At 42.5% G+C, this 16,704-nt stretch overlaps 1 protein-coding gene across 4 annotated transcripts in view; it reads left to right on the top strand.

Annotated features, from left to right (window-relative positions):
* The window catches only part of ZNF804B (zinc finger protein 804B), a 353,090-nt gene that overhangs the window by 291,444 nt on the left and 44,942 nt on the right, over positions 1–16,704 (top strand). For all 4 annotated transcript variants that reach the window (XM_048836951.2, XM_075125868.1, XM_075125869.1 and 1 more), the window contains one exon: positions 10,836–10,979. In XM_048836951.2, the coding sequence (XP_048692908.2) occupies positions 10,836–10,979 (144 nt within the window). The remainder of the gene's footprint in view (positions 1–10,835; positions 10,980–16,704) is intronic.

Genomic DNA, 16,704 nt, shown 5'->3' with positions numbered 1-16,704 from the left:
CTCCCCACCGCGTTCTTGGGCGTCTGGGTGTGGAGGCTATGGAACTTGGGGAGGAGGGCGGTTGGTTACAGAGGGGCTGCAGTGGCAGTCTGTGCTCCAGCTGCCTTTGCTGCAGCTCAACCATACACTGGAGCATACTGGTTTGGTCCTGCAGCAGCCTCAGCATTGAATCCTGCCTCCTCTCATCACGCTGCCGCCACCTTTGAGCTTCAGCCCTGTCTTCAGCCCGCCACTTACTCTCTTCAGCCCTCCACTTACTCTCTTCAGCCCTCCACCTCTCCTCCCGGTCATTTTGTGCTTTCCTGCACTCTGACATTATTTGCCTCCACGCATTCGTCTGTGCTCTGTCAGTGTGGGAGGACAGCATGAGCTCGGAGAACATTTCATCGCGAGTGCGTTTTTTTTTCTTTCTAAGCTTCACTAGCCTCTGGGAAGGAGAAGATCCTGTGATCATTGAAACACATGCAGCTGGTGGAGAAAAAAAAAGGGACAGCGGTATTTAAAAAGACACATTTTATAAAACAGTGGCTACACTCTTTCAGGGTAAACCTTGCTGTTAACATTACATACATAGCACATGTGCTTTCGTTACAAGGTCGCATTTTGCCTCCTCCCACCGCGTGATTTTGGTTGAATGCCAGCAAACATACACTGCAATGCTTTGTTCTACAGTGATTCCCCAGTACGTGTTGCTGGCCTGGAGTGGTAAAGTGTCCTACCATGAAGGACGAAATAAGGCTGCCCTCCCCAGAAACCTTTTGCAAAGGCAGAACCGCAAATGCCAGGGCAAAGTAATCCTTTCACATGCTTGCTTTTAAACCATGTATAGCATTTTAAAAGGTACACTCACCAGAGGTCCCTTCTCCGCCTGCTGAGTCCAGGAGGCAGCCTTGGGTGGGTTCGGGGGGTACTGGCTCCAGGTCTAGGGTGAGAAACAGTTCCTGGCTGTCGGGAAAACCGGTTTCTCCGCTTGCTTGCTGTGAGCTATCTACAACCTCCTCATCATCATCTTCTTCGTCCCCAAAACCTACTTCTGTATTGCCTCCATCTCCATTGAAGGAGTCAAACAACACGGCTGGGGTAGTGGTGGCTGAACCCCCTAAAATGGCATGCAGCTCATCATAGAAGCGGCATGTTTGGGGCTCTGACCCAGAGCGGCTGTTCGCCTCTCTGGTTTTCTGGTAGGCTTGCCTCAGCTCCTTCAGTTTCACGCGGCACTGCTTCGGGTCCCTGTTATGGCCTCTGTCCTTCATGCCCTGGGAGATTTTCAGAAAGGTTTTGGCATTTCGAAAACTGGAACGGAGTTCTGATAGCACGGATTCCTCTCCCCACACAGCGATCAGATCCCGTACCTCCCGTTCAGTCCATGCTGGAGCTCTTTTGCGATTCTGGGACTCCATCATGGTCACCTCTGCTGATGAGCTCTGCATGGTCACCTGCAGCTTGCCACGCTGGCCAAACAGGAAATGAGATTCAAAAGTTCGCGGTTCTTTTCCTGTCTACCTGGCCAGTGCATCTGAGTTGAGAGCGCTGTCCAGAGCGGTCAGAATGGAGCACTCTGGGATAGCTCCCGGAGGCCAATACCATCGAATTGTGTCCACAGTACCCCAAATTCGAGCCGGCAACGTCGATTTAAGCGCTAATCCACTTGTCAGGGGTGGAGTAAGGAAATCGATTTTAAGAGCCCTTTAAGTCGAAATAAAGGGCTTCATTGTGTGGACGGGTGCAGGTTTAAATCGATTTAACGCTGCTAAATTCGACCTAAAGTCCTAGTGTAGACCAGGGCTAAGACTAGATAACAGAGTGTACTTTGGAGCAGCCCTCTGAAGCTATCCTCAGAGAGCTTTTTCCTGACACCTTACTCCCTGGCAGGGAAGCGACCAGCCATCACGGACCTACCATAATTATTCAATACCATCTCAGATGCTAGGTAATTATTTGGGATGTTCTAAACCTATTGCTTATGTCTCTGTGTGCTTAAATCTAATAAATTGTAGTTTTAGATAAGAGCACGCTTACTTGTTTTCATCTTTCATCAGACAGAATTGCTGTGTTCCTATTGATTTATTCCTGACACTGCCTGGAGTGAAACAGTTAAGTTACCACTGCTTTGGGTTCTGAAAACCCTGGGTAACACCTGATGATAATGTCATGATCAACAGTGTGCACAAAAGCAGGACTCTAAAGAAGTAAATGATGTCGCTACTGTTTGCAGTCGTTCTTTTTTTTTTTTTTTTAGTTTGCACTTTTTGCATAACAGGTAGGAGCTCACTTCTGCAAATCTCTGCCCATGCAAGTTGCCCTGACTTGAGGGAGTAGTCTTATTAGACCATATTCTTAGTTAGGGCAGGTCTTCACTACCTACCGGATCGGCAGGGAGTGATCGATCTATCAGGGATCGATTTATCGCATCTCGTCTAGACACGATAAATCGATCCCCGAATGCGCTCCTGGAACTACAGCTCGCGAGAGGCAGAAGTGGAGTTGACGGGGGAGTGGCAGAGGTCAACTCGCCGCCATCCTCAGGGCCAGGTAAGTCGCCCTAAGATATGCCGATTTCAGCTACGCTATTCGCATAGCTGAAGTTTTATATCTTAGGTCGACCCCTGCCCCCAGTGTAGACCAGGGCTTAGTCACACTGTTGCAGATCTGAAGTAATTCACTGAAGCCAAAGCAGGTTCTTGAGACTGATACCAAAGTGAGAGCAAAGATCTTGCCCTTATGAAGCAATATGTCCATAGGGGGCTGGAAGCTCCACAGGGTCTTCTGGCATCTCCTAACATTTGAGTGCTAGATTTCTCAACATTTTAAACATAGTTGTTTGCTACATAATAAATAAAATAAATAATAATAATTAATAATAATACAATTTCTTTCAAAAGAGTTAGACCAGGATTTACTTTGGCCCCTAAAGTTTTATGCTAGTTTTGGCAACATGAGGCGCACTTTGGCTTTGTGTCTCTGATTATAAAATTGCAGTGGTATCTGCCACCCTTGTATGAGCATTGTGAAGTGCAAATAGTCATGGGCGGTGGGTATTATAGGCCAGGGGAGGCTCTACCTTCCCCTGTGCTGCCACGGCCGCCGAATCCCTGGTTGCAGGTTTGGTGGCAAAGTTTTTGCTTTATTATATCCCATGCAGGTTCCAGGGCAGCTGAGGAGGCACATACCACCTTCTCAGCTGCCCTGGAACCTGTAGGGGACATACTAAAAGTGTCTTGTGTCACAGATGCATTTCCAATTTCCCCTGGGTGGGTTGGGTCTGGGGAGGGGAGGTGCGGCATGGCTTCGGCCAGCCCAGGCTCCTCTGGGTGATGGCTCGGGGCTTTCGCCAGCCTGGGGCTCCTGTGGTCGGGGGGGCACTCTCCAGCTGCAGGGGGGCGGAGGTGGTAGGGGTTCTCGGGTCTCCGGCATAGAGAGGGTGCGGGTGGAAGGGGCAGAGCTGGGGGCTTACCGCCCCAGAGGGGGGTTCCACCCACTGTCCATGCAAATAGTTAATGTAGAGAAACACTTTGGCTTGGAGGAGTCAAATGCTAACCATTGCTTTCTATACTTGTTCTCGTGGAGGATTCTCACAAGCGTAGAATATGTAATATAGATTCAGAGTGCAGACAATAAATTTTCACCATTAAATGACTGTGAGCAAGCTTGGAGAAATGAGCTGAGCAGAAGCTACAATAATAAAGTGATATCCAAGGAAGAGAGATGCAGTGAAACGAAATGAAAATTAGAATATCCTGAGGGGAGGGAGTCACAGATTCTATGAAGTTCTACATTTAAAGAAATGTGCAATAGCATTTGGTCAGTTTCAAAAAAGCAATAGGTGTAGATACTTTCAATACAATGAATTCCTAAGACCTGAAGTCCTTACTTAGTTCTTACTCAAGTAAAATTTTCACTGAAGTCAATGGAAGTTTTGCTGGAGTAAGAATTGAGTTAGGACTTCAAGATTTGGGGTAAAATTTTCAAAAAGTACCAAAAGAAACTTAGGCCCAGATCTTCAAAGGCATTTAGTCACCTAGCTCTTATCAGCACCTAACTCCTATATTTGCCTTAACTTCCTCTGGGAGTCAGGGGCCTGAATACCTTTGAAGTTCTGAGCCTTAGTCCCATTTTCAAATGAGATTCAGGCATTTTCAGATTCCCACGATGTTTTAGGCATATTCCACTCCAGCCTTAGGACGTAACCCAGTGTGCTCAGATATAAGCAAGTCATTGGTTAGGAAGCTGCAAGTGAGGTGGTGCAAGTGGAGATGATCTCCCATCAGCATTTCAAATGTCTACTGGGCCATTTAGTACCGCTGTAAAGGGCCAGCAAATGAAATTCTCTAATGAATCAATGGTTTCAGAGTAGCAGTCATGTTAGTCTGTATCCACAAAAAGAAAAGGAGTACTTGTAACACCTTAGAGACTAGCAAATTTATTTGACCAGAAGCTTTCATGAGCTACCGCTCACACTCACGAAAGCTTCTGCTCAAATAAATTTGTTAGTCTCTAAGGTGTTACAAGTACTCCTTTTCTTTTTTCTAATGAATCAGTCTTGCTTATTTGCCTCATCTACACCAGTAAGCCTCCCCAGCAATTCTTATTAAAATAATCAAAATCATATTTACCATATTATGATGAACTATAATCAAGAATCCCCTGTGCTGCGACCATATAAAGTTCTTTGGTTAAAAAATGAGGGTCTTATCAGGGAAAACCATGAAAATTCACAGAAAAGATATGTCCATGATAAGACACCGACACAGCCAGCCTGATCATCTCCTGTGTATTCCAATACTTGCAGCATTTGCCTAGTTCTAGAACATACAGTTATCCAAATATATGAGTATTACTTCTGGGATTCTTCTATTTGTGCCCAGTTAATGAGCTGTCTGGACCCCATTTCAACATACTTTTCAGTAGCTTGGGGGGGGGGAAGCGTGGAAAGGAGATAATCGGAGCTGCAGCTGTCCTGGGAATAGGTGAAGGTATGAGCATTAGAGCTGGATGATACACAGAAGCACCTTACTCAAAATAGAAGTTTGGGGCATGCTGCCTAAATCCATGTCCTTGTTCAGACCTTGGCCATCTACAAGCTCCTCTGCACATGCAAGATTTCTTGAAAATATGAACCATAATGTAAATAACTAGGGGCAAACCCAACTTCAGGCCTCCACAGAGATGGTCTTATTTACAGAACTGGCGTTTTTCTACTGTAAAAGGGGGTGGGGCACGTTTCTATGCACACCCCTTATACAATACGGCTTCAAGAAGATGCCGGCACAGCATGCAATGGAGGCACTTGGGGAAAAGACATGATCAGGATGGGGGGTGATCCTCTGGTCATTGAACTTTCCCTTTGTGGGGACAGGGCAGTAGAACCATTGGCTAAAGCAGTTTCTGTGCAGCAGCTGCTCAGACAACTTTGGTGGAGACTTCCTCCCAGGACCCTTATGCACCTGCCCAGTGTGCCTCCTTGCTCGTCCTACTGGTCAGTAGGTGGAGGATTTGCTCCTTAATGAAACATTGGAACAACTCCATGAAGATAACCCAGCAACTCAATGGCTCCAATAGTGCCCTTGTCTCTGATGTGGTACATATACCTACCTTTAAACCAGCAAGCTGTAACAGCACTTCAAACCAGATACAATTGTTTATATCCCTCAAGAAAGAGCAATCCCTCACTTGTTTAGCTCTCCATTTAAGCAACATTCATCCGAATTGTTGACCGCAAATAACAAACGCTAATTTGAAAGCAGAATGTCTACTATTTTTACATTTAATTTCAGAAATGTTTAGACAAAAAAGGCCTAAGTCTTTATTGTTTGTTCTGTTTTTTCAATTTGCCATTAATTTGTATTTATTCCACCAGAACATATTTATAGTAATGCTCAGACTAATACAAAAAACTGCCTTTGCAAGTTTCACTGTATGAACCAACCTGCTCATCACCTTAGTCCACTTGGATAGAGCAGAGATATTTGTGATCAATTTCAGAAACAACTTGTAGAATTGTCTAGGTCAGCATTCTTTAATGGCCATGCAAGTCTATTAAATATCTCTTACAAACTCTGCATTTAATAAATGATTTCTAATTGACTAGGTGTCATCAAGAACATTCTAGAAAACTCAGTTACACAGTATTTTTCATTGATTTTCCTTATATTAGAAAATGAAATGTCAGATACCATTAATTGCATTTTCACAATAAAGAGCAACAGCTAAAGAAACTGCTAAGTGAAAGCACTTCCAGTCTAATGCACAATGGATGGATTCACTGTAAATGAATACAATATATCAACATTTATTACAGTAATATGCATCTGTGGGCTAAATTGATGTGAATGTAATTACTCTCTTTACAAATGGAACAGCTCTGCAGGTTTCTACCAAGAAAATCATTCACATATATTTTACACATTCCCATAGCCTTATACAGCATATACACTAGGTAATTAACCCTTTGGGTCTAAGAATTTCTACTTATAATGATTGCATCATCATCATACCTCCTTTACTTGCTGCTAGCTGCAGACTGTCCATGTGTCAAGCATCACTAACTTGCATAGTTTCACCTTTATGCTTTTTTTATCACGCCTACGTCTCACCAAGACGTACCCTGTGACCCAGAATGAAGTTCATTAGGTTGTGACACACATTTCCAGTGAATCTGATGATCCTCAGACACATAATATACAGCTTTTTCTTACTATTTTCTTGAGCTACCTAGGAGAGATCTAAGAAGGAATCAGGCTTTATATTAACAGATGAAATGTCAGATATAATTCTGCATGCCTTCCTTCACACGATTCTTTTATTGCACCCAAACATGAGCATTGTTTTTGCAGAACAGAGGAAACAGTATTAGTGGTCTGGAAGTGTAAATTCATTTGACTATACACAATTTAGTGTTGCGCTGGAAGTTTTAACTCCTTTGTGGGGAAAGAAAATCCATGACCTTTATAAAGTATGTGCTGTAGCATTCAATTTCCCTGCATCTGATCGATAAGCAGGCAGGAAATTATATCTTTTTTCACGCCGGAGAAGCATAATTAAGCAAGAAGGCAATGGAGGTAGTTGTGATTATCTTTGGATGCACCTGGAAGCTGCCTTGTTGCTTTTTTAAAAACATCTTAATGGTAAGGGAACTGTGTATTAATTTCTGCTGAGAAGATGAAGTTGACAGTTTAGAATGCTCATGAACAGCAGTTTCAGTTGTGTTTCAGAGAGAATAATGTAGCCCACCTCAAACAATTAGGCTGCTTCTTCTATGCACGCAGTGATGAAGCTGTGAACATTTAATTGACAGTTCATAACCAGAAAAAAAAACAATTATGCTCTGGCTGGTTGCCAATGAGTCAGAAACTTGTATTTTTTACAAATTTACAATAAGAATATGTTGTCCCCGATACTTGACTTCCAGGGAAAGCATCTCTGCATAATTAGTGCTATTGCATGCACATTCTAATTTATGCATTTTAATTATACCAACGGCCCAGTGAATAATTAATGTTAGGAAAACAATAGGTCTGAAACATAAAGCTAAAAAGTATCACTGAAATGCTTTTTAATGGTCTTTGTGGATTTCACATAACTAATGAAACAGTTTAACTATTTGAGTGCAAGAATATTTTCCTACAATAGCTTTACAGACAAGTGCTGAGAATTAATTAGCCTGCTCAGTGATGGGAGATCATGTGAGCTTCCTAATTTTTTCAGCCACCTGAGCCACAGGAACTCAGCTATGTCTCACTGGTGATGCTTGGATGTCCAAGTTCGTAGGAAGGGCTGGGGGTTGCCATCCATAGGGCATGTGAGATGGGAATGCCAAAGTTTAGAAGTGAGATTTCCCACTACACACCCGCACCTTCAAACATACTGCTAGTCACAGAGCAGCATTCCCACGTGGGCATTTGAACCCTATCCTGCTGAGAGATAAAAGCTCCTATAGGAGAATAAAAGGAAACTAAATGGTGACCTCAAAACTATTAGGTGAGATTGACCCAGTGAGCCCATCCAGGCCAGATGAAGAGTAGACAAACTCAGGAAAGAGACTTCTCCAGAAGTTGATGCATAACACTCAGCGTTGTCACACCTAACTTTTAGGCACCCAGAAAATCCCTGGGATTCACAAAGGATGAGTTTGATGCCTACACAATGAACTGTGGGAGATAAGGAGACAGGCACCTAAGACTGGAGATTCATAAAAACCAGGATGCTAGGCAGATCCTCACCTCAGATAACCAATGGGAGATGCATAGGAGAGGGGTGTGTCCTAAGCTCCACCTCTCTCAGGGAGTTCCATGCCTTAGTTTGGGCTGTATGGAGGTGTCTGCCTCTGATTGGGCTTCCCAGCTGCAAACCCATCTTGGAGTTAGGCATCTATGCTGTTTTTTGCAAGAGGCTGGGGGTGGGAAGGAGGAGGAAGATGACCACCTTCAGAACTTTTTGCCGTGTGGCTAGGGCACTTACCTAGGATGTGGGAGACCCCCAGCTGAAGTCCACCCTCTCCTCCCCTCCCTGCCCCCAGAAGGGAAGAAAGGATTTGAGCAGGTGTCGGCCACCTCTCAGAAGAGCACTCTAAACACTCTAAATTCTGATGTGGGGCTCCCTCAATATCACTGTTCTACCTGCATAAATAATTTAAAAAATAATTGGTGCCGGGGGACTGGATCTTAGGTCTCTCCATCCCAGGTGAGTGGGCTAATCATCAAGCTACAGGGTCATTCTTGTGCTTGCTCTCTCTCTCAGCCAATGATGCTATATTTATTTATCCACAGTGGAACAGCTTCCACAGGAAAGATTGAGGGATCCTGCACATCAGACTTCCATAGTTCAGCACTCACCTGAGAGTGTGGAGACCCCTATTCAAATCCCTCCTTCCTCTCCAGGGAATTCAACTGAGGATATCCCACATCCCAGGTGAATACCTTAATGACTGGGCTAAAAATTACATGGGAGCTCACCCCCTTTTCCCAGTTTTGTGTAAGCTCCCCATAGCAGTCTGATCCACTAGGCAAGCTCAGCACACCCCTACCAAATCAGGTCCCACAGGCAGGTTAGATGGAGGAATACCTATCTTTCCTAGGTTCACTTCATGCACCACGTGGGGGCTTAGGCATCCAGATACCTTGTCTGGGGCTAGAGTGCACATGTGCACCGGCAGAAATATAGATGCCTAGGGAACTTTCATTGCAAAAATTTAGGCATTGAGTGATTAGAGCTTTCTACAGAGTTTGGGGCAGCTGATCTGGGGTTTTATGAATCCCACTGGGGTCTGATTCTGTGATTTAGGTGCCTAAAGTGGCAGTTAGGTGCCTTAGTCCCTTTGTGAATCTAGCCCTAAGAGGTCATGTCCATGTTACTATGAAAAAAATGCACATTCAAGTCTCAAAGCTTGCAAAGTCTGACCTTCATGGAGTAAAGCCTTGGAACGCCTGTCATGTAGATTTCAAAATTTGCATTCCAGGTGAGGGCACATAGAAACCAGACAGCAGTTCTGTGCAGTTGTGGAAGCCTCATTATAAAAAGTAATGTGCCACATTCCCATCCAAAAATGGGTATAAAAATTACAGTAAGTGCTTAATTACATGACTCACATGGCAATGTATTACATGCACATGAATAGCATCAAATAGGTCATTGTGAATGTAACAATGGAGATCAAATTGATATTTTGAAAACTTTTTAAAAATAATTGTTTCCTGTTGGAAGTTTGCTTTTAAAGCTCCTAAATAAAATAGTGTAGAAAATAATATATATATTTATATTATAAAATACTTTTAAAATGACCAACACTGGGAGCTGCTGCTACTTTAGAAATCAGGCCATTTGTTTAAGTGCCTGAATATGACTTCAGGAGATTAACTGTAGGCCACTGTTTCTGAAGGCCTTGGCCCATCTATATACATACAACAAATGTTAAAAACAATGGATCACAACCCCTGCTTTCCTGTGCTTCCTCCCAGCACAGCAGGGGACCATTAGAGAGCCAGTGATGGCTGGTTGATTCTCAGGGTGGATCTCTGCTGTCCGGAGTGCTGGTCACAGATCAACGCAGCCAAGGGGCTGTTCATTTAAACTGACAGGTTAGGCTCCCTATGGGATTGAATGCCAGCTGAGTTTACTTGCAGTGCAGTGTACTTCAGCCACCTGGCAAGCTCATTCATGCTGAAGCTGAGCGCAGTAAGGAGTCGTGCAGGATCTGCTCAAGACGAGAGTTCCCCTACCCCAGGAGAATTCTCTGCTGGCCATATCCAGCTGCTTTCTGGCCCTTCTGAGCCACTCATGTGGTGTAAAGAGGGCAGAACACAAATGAGAATCTGACCCAGTATGCAACTATATAGTACAAATTTGCTTCCTCTAAGCAATAATATGAAAAAACAGACACCTGAATGGGCAAACTAAAGATATTGGAACAAATAGGTTTATCATCCAGTGTGTAGCCACACATTCATTTGTATCCTCTTTACTGTTCTACTTCCCAGTAAAGGGATTAAGGGCCCACTCATTATTTTTAGCTCTTTCCTCATCCTTGTACTATTGCACTTCGTTCGGTATAATATTTAAGTCAGGCTGAAAGAGTAATTAGTCCAGAGAGTAAATGTTTCCTTAATCTGTCTGGGAAAAAAATTATGTCCAGTAAAGTCTGATGTCAGTAACTTTAGATCAAAATGTATTTTCATATCTTTGCGGATTTTTGTGAATCATCAGTTCGGTCTGTTAGGAACAGACCTAACATTTTAAATGCTCCTTACTGCATAACGTAAAATGTGGCTAATTAAGTGTGAGATCAGGAATCTGCAATACTACTAGTAACAGAATGCTACCCTTTCCCTCTGCCTTTGTAGGGTTATGCTGAGAAGGAGAAGGCCACAGCAAAGGGTCTGGAGGATGTGAAGGCTAACTTCTACTGTGAATTATGTGACAAGCAGTATCACAAACACCAGGAATTTGACAACCACATCAATTCCTATGACCATGCTCACAAGCAGGTAAACTTGAAAAGTCATGCATGTGATTGGTATTCCATCATAAAGGAAGAATACAGCACAAAGTGATTGGAAATAACGTTGAACGGCATGGTTAGAAATATTGTTTGTAGTAACTTTTCATATGTCCCAGACCCACTCACATTGATTCTGATCCGGAGTCCATTGAAATCAATGGGAATTTTTAGATTGACTTCAATGGATTTTCGATCAGACCCATGGAAAACAAGCTGCCCATGTTAATGTTCTTATTTAATATCTAACACAGACGAGGTTCTATGATGATAACAGATTTAGACCAGGCTCCTGAAAGGACTCAATTATTCCCCATTTTGCTGGTTGATACTTTTAAAGGGACAGGATCTAAATTAACTCAAATTAAAGACTAGCTAGCCTGGGAATGATCAAATGCAACACAGAGCTTATTTTTAAATTAATATTTTTCATAAAAATCAGATGTGACATATTTTTGAGTTTTAAGCATTCTCAAGGGTTAACCAGTTGAGCCGAAGGATCATTGCCATCAGTGTAAGATAATGGGTGAGTATGGGTAGTGATAATGATATCTCTAATTGTCGGATTATCAGCCTAGAGAAGGAGCGCTTTCTCAAACATCCAGTGTCCCTCCTTTAGATTCAGATGGTCAATGTACAGTCTGATCATGCTGTACCAAGAGCAGAAGACATTTTGTTTTAAAAATAAAAGCATACATTTTGATTCAACTTCAGAAACATGTGTCTTATAACCATTTATGAAAAGGGGAATAAGGACAACCCGGGGGATTACAGACTAGTCAGATTAACTTCAGTACCCAGAAAAATAACAGAGCAAATAATCAAGCAATCAATTTGCAAACATCTAGAAGATAATAAGGTGATAAGTAACAGTCAACATGGATTTGTCAAGAACAAATCATGTCAAACCAACCCAATAGCTTTCTTTGACAGGGTAACCAGCCAGGTGGATGTGTGTGTGGGGGGGGGGGAGTGGTAGATGTGGTATATCTTGACTTTAGTAAGGCTTTTATCTCGTATGACCATCTCATAAACAAACTAGAGAAATACAGCCTAGCTGATGCTACTCTTAGGTGGGTGCATAAATGGTTGGAAAACCATTCATTCCCAGAGAGTAGTTATTGGTGGTTCATAGTCAAGCTGGAAGAGCATATCAAATGGGGTCCTGCAAGGAATGGTACTGGATCTGATTCTGTTCAATAGCTTCATCAATTACTTAGATAATGGCATAGAGAGTACACTTATGAAGTTTGCAGATGATATCAAGTTGGGAGGAGTTGTAACTGCTTTGGAGGATAGGTTTAAAATTCAAAATGAGATGGACAAACTGGAGAAATGGTCTGAGGTAAACAGGATGAAATTCAATAAAGACAAATGCAAAGTACTGTACTTAGGAAGGAACAATCAGTTGCACACATACAATATGGGAAATGACTGCCTAGGAAAGAGTACTGCAGAAATGGATCTGGGGGTTATAGTGGATCACAAGCTGAATATAAATGTAAAGTTGTTGCAAAAAAAAAGTGAATATCATTCTGGGATGTATCAGCAGAAGTGTTGTAAGCAAGATGCAAGAATTCTTCTGCTTTACTCTGCCCTGATAAGGCATCAGCTGGAATATCATGTTCAGTTCTGGGAGCCAAATTTCAGGAAGAGGTGGACAAATTTGAGAAATTGGAGTGACAAAAATAATTAAAGGTCTAGAAAACATGACCTATGAGGAAACATTGAAAAAACTGGGTTTGTTAAGTCTGGAGAAGAGAAGACTGAGTGGGGACATGATAACAGTTTTCTGTAATAAAATGTTGTTACAAGGAGGAGAGTGCAAAATTGTTCTCCTTAACCTCTGAGAGTAGGGCAAGAAGCTATAGGCTTAAATTGCTGCAAGGGTGGTTTAGGTTGGACATTAGGAAAAAATTCCTAACAGTCAGGGCGGTTAAGCACTGGAACAAATTGCCTAGAGCTGTTGTGGAATCTGAGTCATTGGAGGTTTTTAAGAACAAGTTAGACAAACACTTGTCAGGAATGATCTAGTTATTACGTAGTCCTGCCTTGAGTGCAAGGGACTGGACTAGATGACCTACTGAGGTGCCTTCCATTCCTACACCTCTATGATTCTATGATTTCTCAGGGTGGAGCTCTTACAGCATTGCATGCAGACCATAATTGATGTTATGGAACAACACAGCTTGTCATTTAAGGAAACAGATAATACTTTCTAATTGCTTATTATCATTTGTTTTGTAATAAGTTAATCACTGCTATATATGCTAGCTAAACCCATAGCTGGTGCCTGCTGTCTTGCTAGATGTGCCTTTGACATCTTGCTTTGCTACTGATTTTAACTGGATGTAAATTTAAAATGGCAGCAAAGAGGAAAAGTGCTATTATTTCATACAAAGATTTCAGAGTTCAGACAAAGTGGTTCCCCGAAAAGTCATGCCAAGATCTGTGAGCATTCAGACTTTCTGATGTAACTGATGTGGTTTTATTTCTGCAACGAAAAGGTTTGTTGAAATGATTTAGTCAAATGCAGAAAATGTTGTGGTGATAAAGATAATTAAGGGGTAAGTATTTAGTCATCCGTATCTAACAGAGAAGAGAGATATTCAGAATATTTAATCAAGACAAAACCTCAAGAGAATTTTAGCTCACAACTTTCTAACTACAAGGCAGGCACATTATTGACAAAGGGACTAATCTGAGAGGGGCTGAATACTCACCAAATTAATCCATTAATTTATGGTGCATGCTCAGCACTTTTTGGGTCAGAGTCTAGTTTACGATGTAGTTGACTAAGGGCATGCCTATACTTAAAATGTAAGTTGACCTATGTTAGTAATTACTGCAGTGGTTTATGTCCACACTACCCTCCTTCTGTCAGTGGTGCTTGTCCTCACCAGAAGTGACTTAAGAGGGGCAATGTGGGATGCCAAGAGCCTGGGCTCTCAGATCCACAGGCAGCTCCTTGACAGGAGCCCAGCTGATTCCTGGGCTCCCCACTCCCCATCACTGGGAGCCCAAATGCCCCCGCAGCTCACAGCAGGGAGCCTGGAGTCCCAGTGCAGCTGCCAGGCTCCCTTCAGTGAGTGGGGAGTCTCCAGACAGCTGCCAGGCTGCACCTGCCCAGCTCCCCCACTCTCAGCTCTGAGCTGGGCTGCGCCTTGGACTCCCCGCTCCCCACTACACACTGGGAGCCACTGAGAGCTCCCCCCTGGGAACCCAGCTGCATCCGGGAGCAGGGAGCTGAGAGCCTGGGTGGGGGCACAGCTGGGCTCCCAGCCCATTCCCAGCTTCTGACAAATAGAGGCTAGGGACACAATAGCAGTTCTTCACATCACCACTCAATTCATCCACACAAACATATGTAATAATATACAACAAAAACATTTTCAGATCTCAAACCTGTGAAGCTAATATAAATATCCCCCCTTCGGTGTTTTTCCACTTGTCAGGATTGTATCTGAACTCAAACCGATCCAGTCCCAGCACATAGCAACAAGCTCCCCACATCCCCCAACACTACTCTCTCCCTGTGATTTATGCAAAATAAAACTGCCGTTTTGATGCACTGACCAGTTTTTTTTTGGCTGCTTTCCATCATAAAAGATAATGTTTAAGCAATAAAACTCTTTTTAATTTTAAAGTAAATTTAGTGCTCTGAAAGCTGCCAGATTGACAGTACTCAGGACTAACAGCCTGTACTTAAATGCACAACATGTATAGTACATCAAGTGTCAGTGCAAATTTCCTCCACCCTGCCCTTTCAAATATAGCTCAGAAGCAGTAGTGTTTCAATTAGCTCAGAAGTAACTACTCACTTTGGGAAAAGGGTAATTTAGTCCTGCAGGCCCATTCACTTCTTCACCCCTATGCCAAGATGCCAGTAACATTAGTTTGCAGAAGAACTGGGACAAGGACACCCCTCTGCTTCAACTTCTATAGTAGGTCACCAAACATGAAAAGTTTCTGATATGTCAAATTAATTTCCTTCCCATAGAGCAGATCCTCTGTTTCTCTATCATAAAAAGGAAGATTCCCCATCACTTCGTGTATCTCACACCATCACCTGCAAAGACTTTTGTCACAGCCAACAGTCTTCTTTAATTGGAGCTGAATTAAAGAGTGACCCTTCAGAGCTCATTAGAAATCTCTACAATTGACCAAAGGGATAGTTTATGAACAAAAAAGTCATTCCCTGCTGCTCCCTTACCTCTCATCTGTAGGTTGCTACTCACTCTTTCAACAATAGTCCTTGCCCCAAATGTTATGGGGCTCATCATTCACTCGAATGAGAAAGCAACAAATGGAATTAATTTCTCAAGAAGCCATAAACTTGATGCTGCACAGAGTTAGAGTATGAAAGATCCTGACCAGGACCCTGATCAATTTGGGTCTGAACTTTCAAAGTAGCCCCATTCAGAAAATAATAGAGAAAACAAACTACTTCTACATTACTCCACCACTAAAAGATAGGCTATTACAGTATTGTTGTGTACAAGGATGCCCATTATACTGCAGATGCTTTTTACCTTGAAAGACTGTCTGCTAAGCCAAAGGAAAGAAAATTGTATTGTTTGTCCACATACTGTATATAGTACCTATCAAGGCAAGGCAATGTGTCTCTTAGACATGGGCCAACCTTTTCAAACTGGATCAGCTACTATACACCAGATATGGAAACATAATGTGAAACATTCGAGCTAGGGAACCCAGCAAATCGATCCAGTTTCACAGCTTGTGGTAATATCCAGTAACTGAGAAATAAAATACAGAAGGGTATTTTTAGCACAGGAGTGATTAAAAGCAGAGGTGTTGATGGTTTAATGGAGCATTATGCCATACATCCTACTGTTCTTCTCCTCTGCTATGTTCTGTAGAACACTGATTTTGTTGGATCATTACTGACTCAAAATCTCCAAACATTATACTTTTCTAAAATGAAATTCATGAGCTATTTTTCCATTTATGATTTTATCCATTCATTAAAGTGCAAAGTCTTGGCCCTAATACTTAGTATGGTACTCATTACCTTCCTCATCCCTGAAGGCTTCTAAGGTTTAACCATAACAGCTTGGCCTTGTTCACTTAACTAATTTGTACTCGTGTGCTATCCTAATGTTATACATTAGTTAACCATATAGTACTTTATCAGAAGCTTTATCAAATACAAGTTCTCCACCAATGTCTGTTTTTGCAGTATCGTCTAACAAAAATCCATCTAGCATAGGCAAATATGATTTATACATAATTCAGTAATTATGACTAGTTTTTAGCCATTCTTATTTCTATAGCTCTTTTATCTCGTTGTTAGTTCATATCACCAACGTCTTACCCATTACATAGTCCAGATATACTGTGCTATGCCTACATGGAGAAGATCCCCTTTCTGAAGATTAAGTTCTTTGACTGCAAATCCTAGTATAAAGTGAGTGTGGAAATTCTGGTTGTGTGCAGACCTTCCCATCTCTCCGAAGGCTTCTCTACGTGAGCTATCTGCTCTTAAACTTGGTATCAAGTTTGGTATTGTTCTGAGAGGAGAGGAGGGCAGAGGGGCTCCAATATGTACTCTTGAGAGCTTGAATTCATGGTCCCTGGACCTTTGACCATCATAACAACCATATGCTTACAAGTAGCTGATCTCTCTGGCCTGACACATACAAGTGGGTACATTTTGGACTTTGGCCTGGAGGTTGGGGTTGAAAACACAGTTA

The sequence above is a fragment of the Caretta caretta genome, chromosome 2, assembly GCF_965140235.1.
Source record: "Caretta caretta isolate rCarCar2 chromosome 2, rCarCar1.hap1, whole genome shotgun sequence".
Classification (NCBI taxonomy): domain Eukaryota; kingdom Metazoa; phylum Chordata; order Testudines; family Cheloniidae; genus Caretta; species Caretta caretta.
Note: the sequence above shows the minus strand (reverse complement) of the source record. Positions and strands in the feature narration are given on the sequence as shown.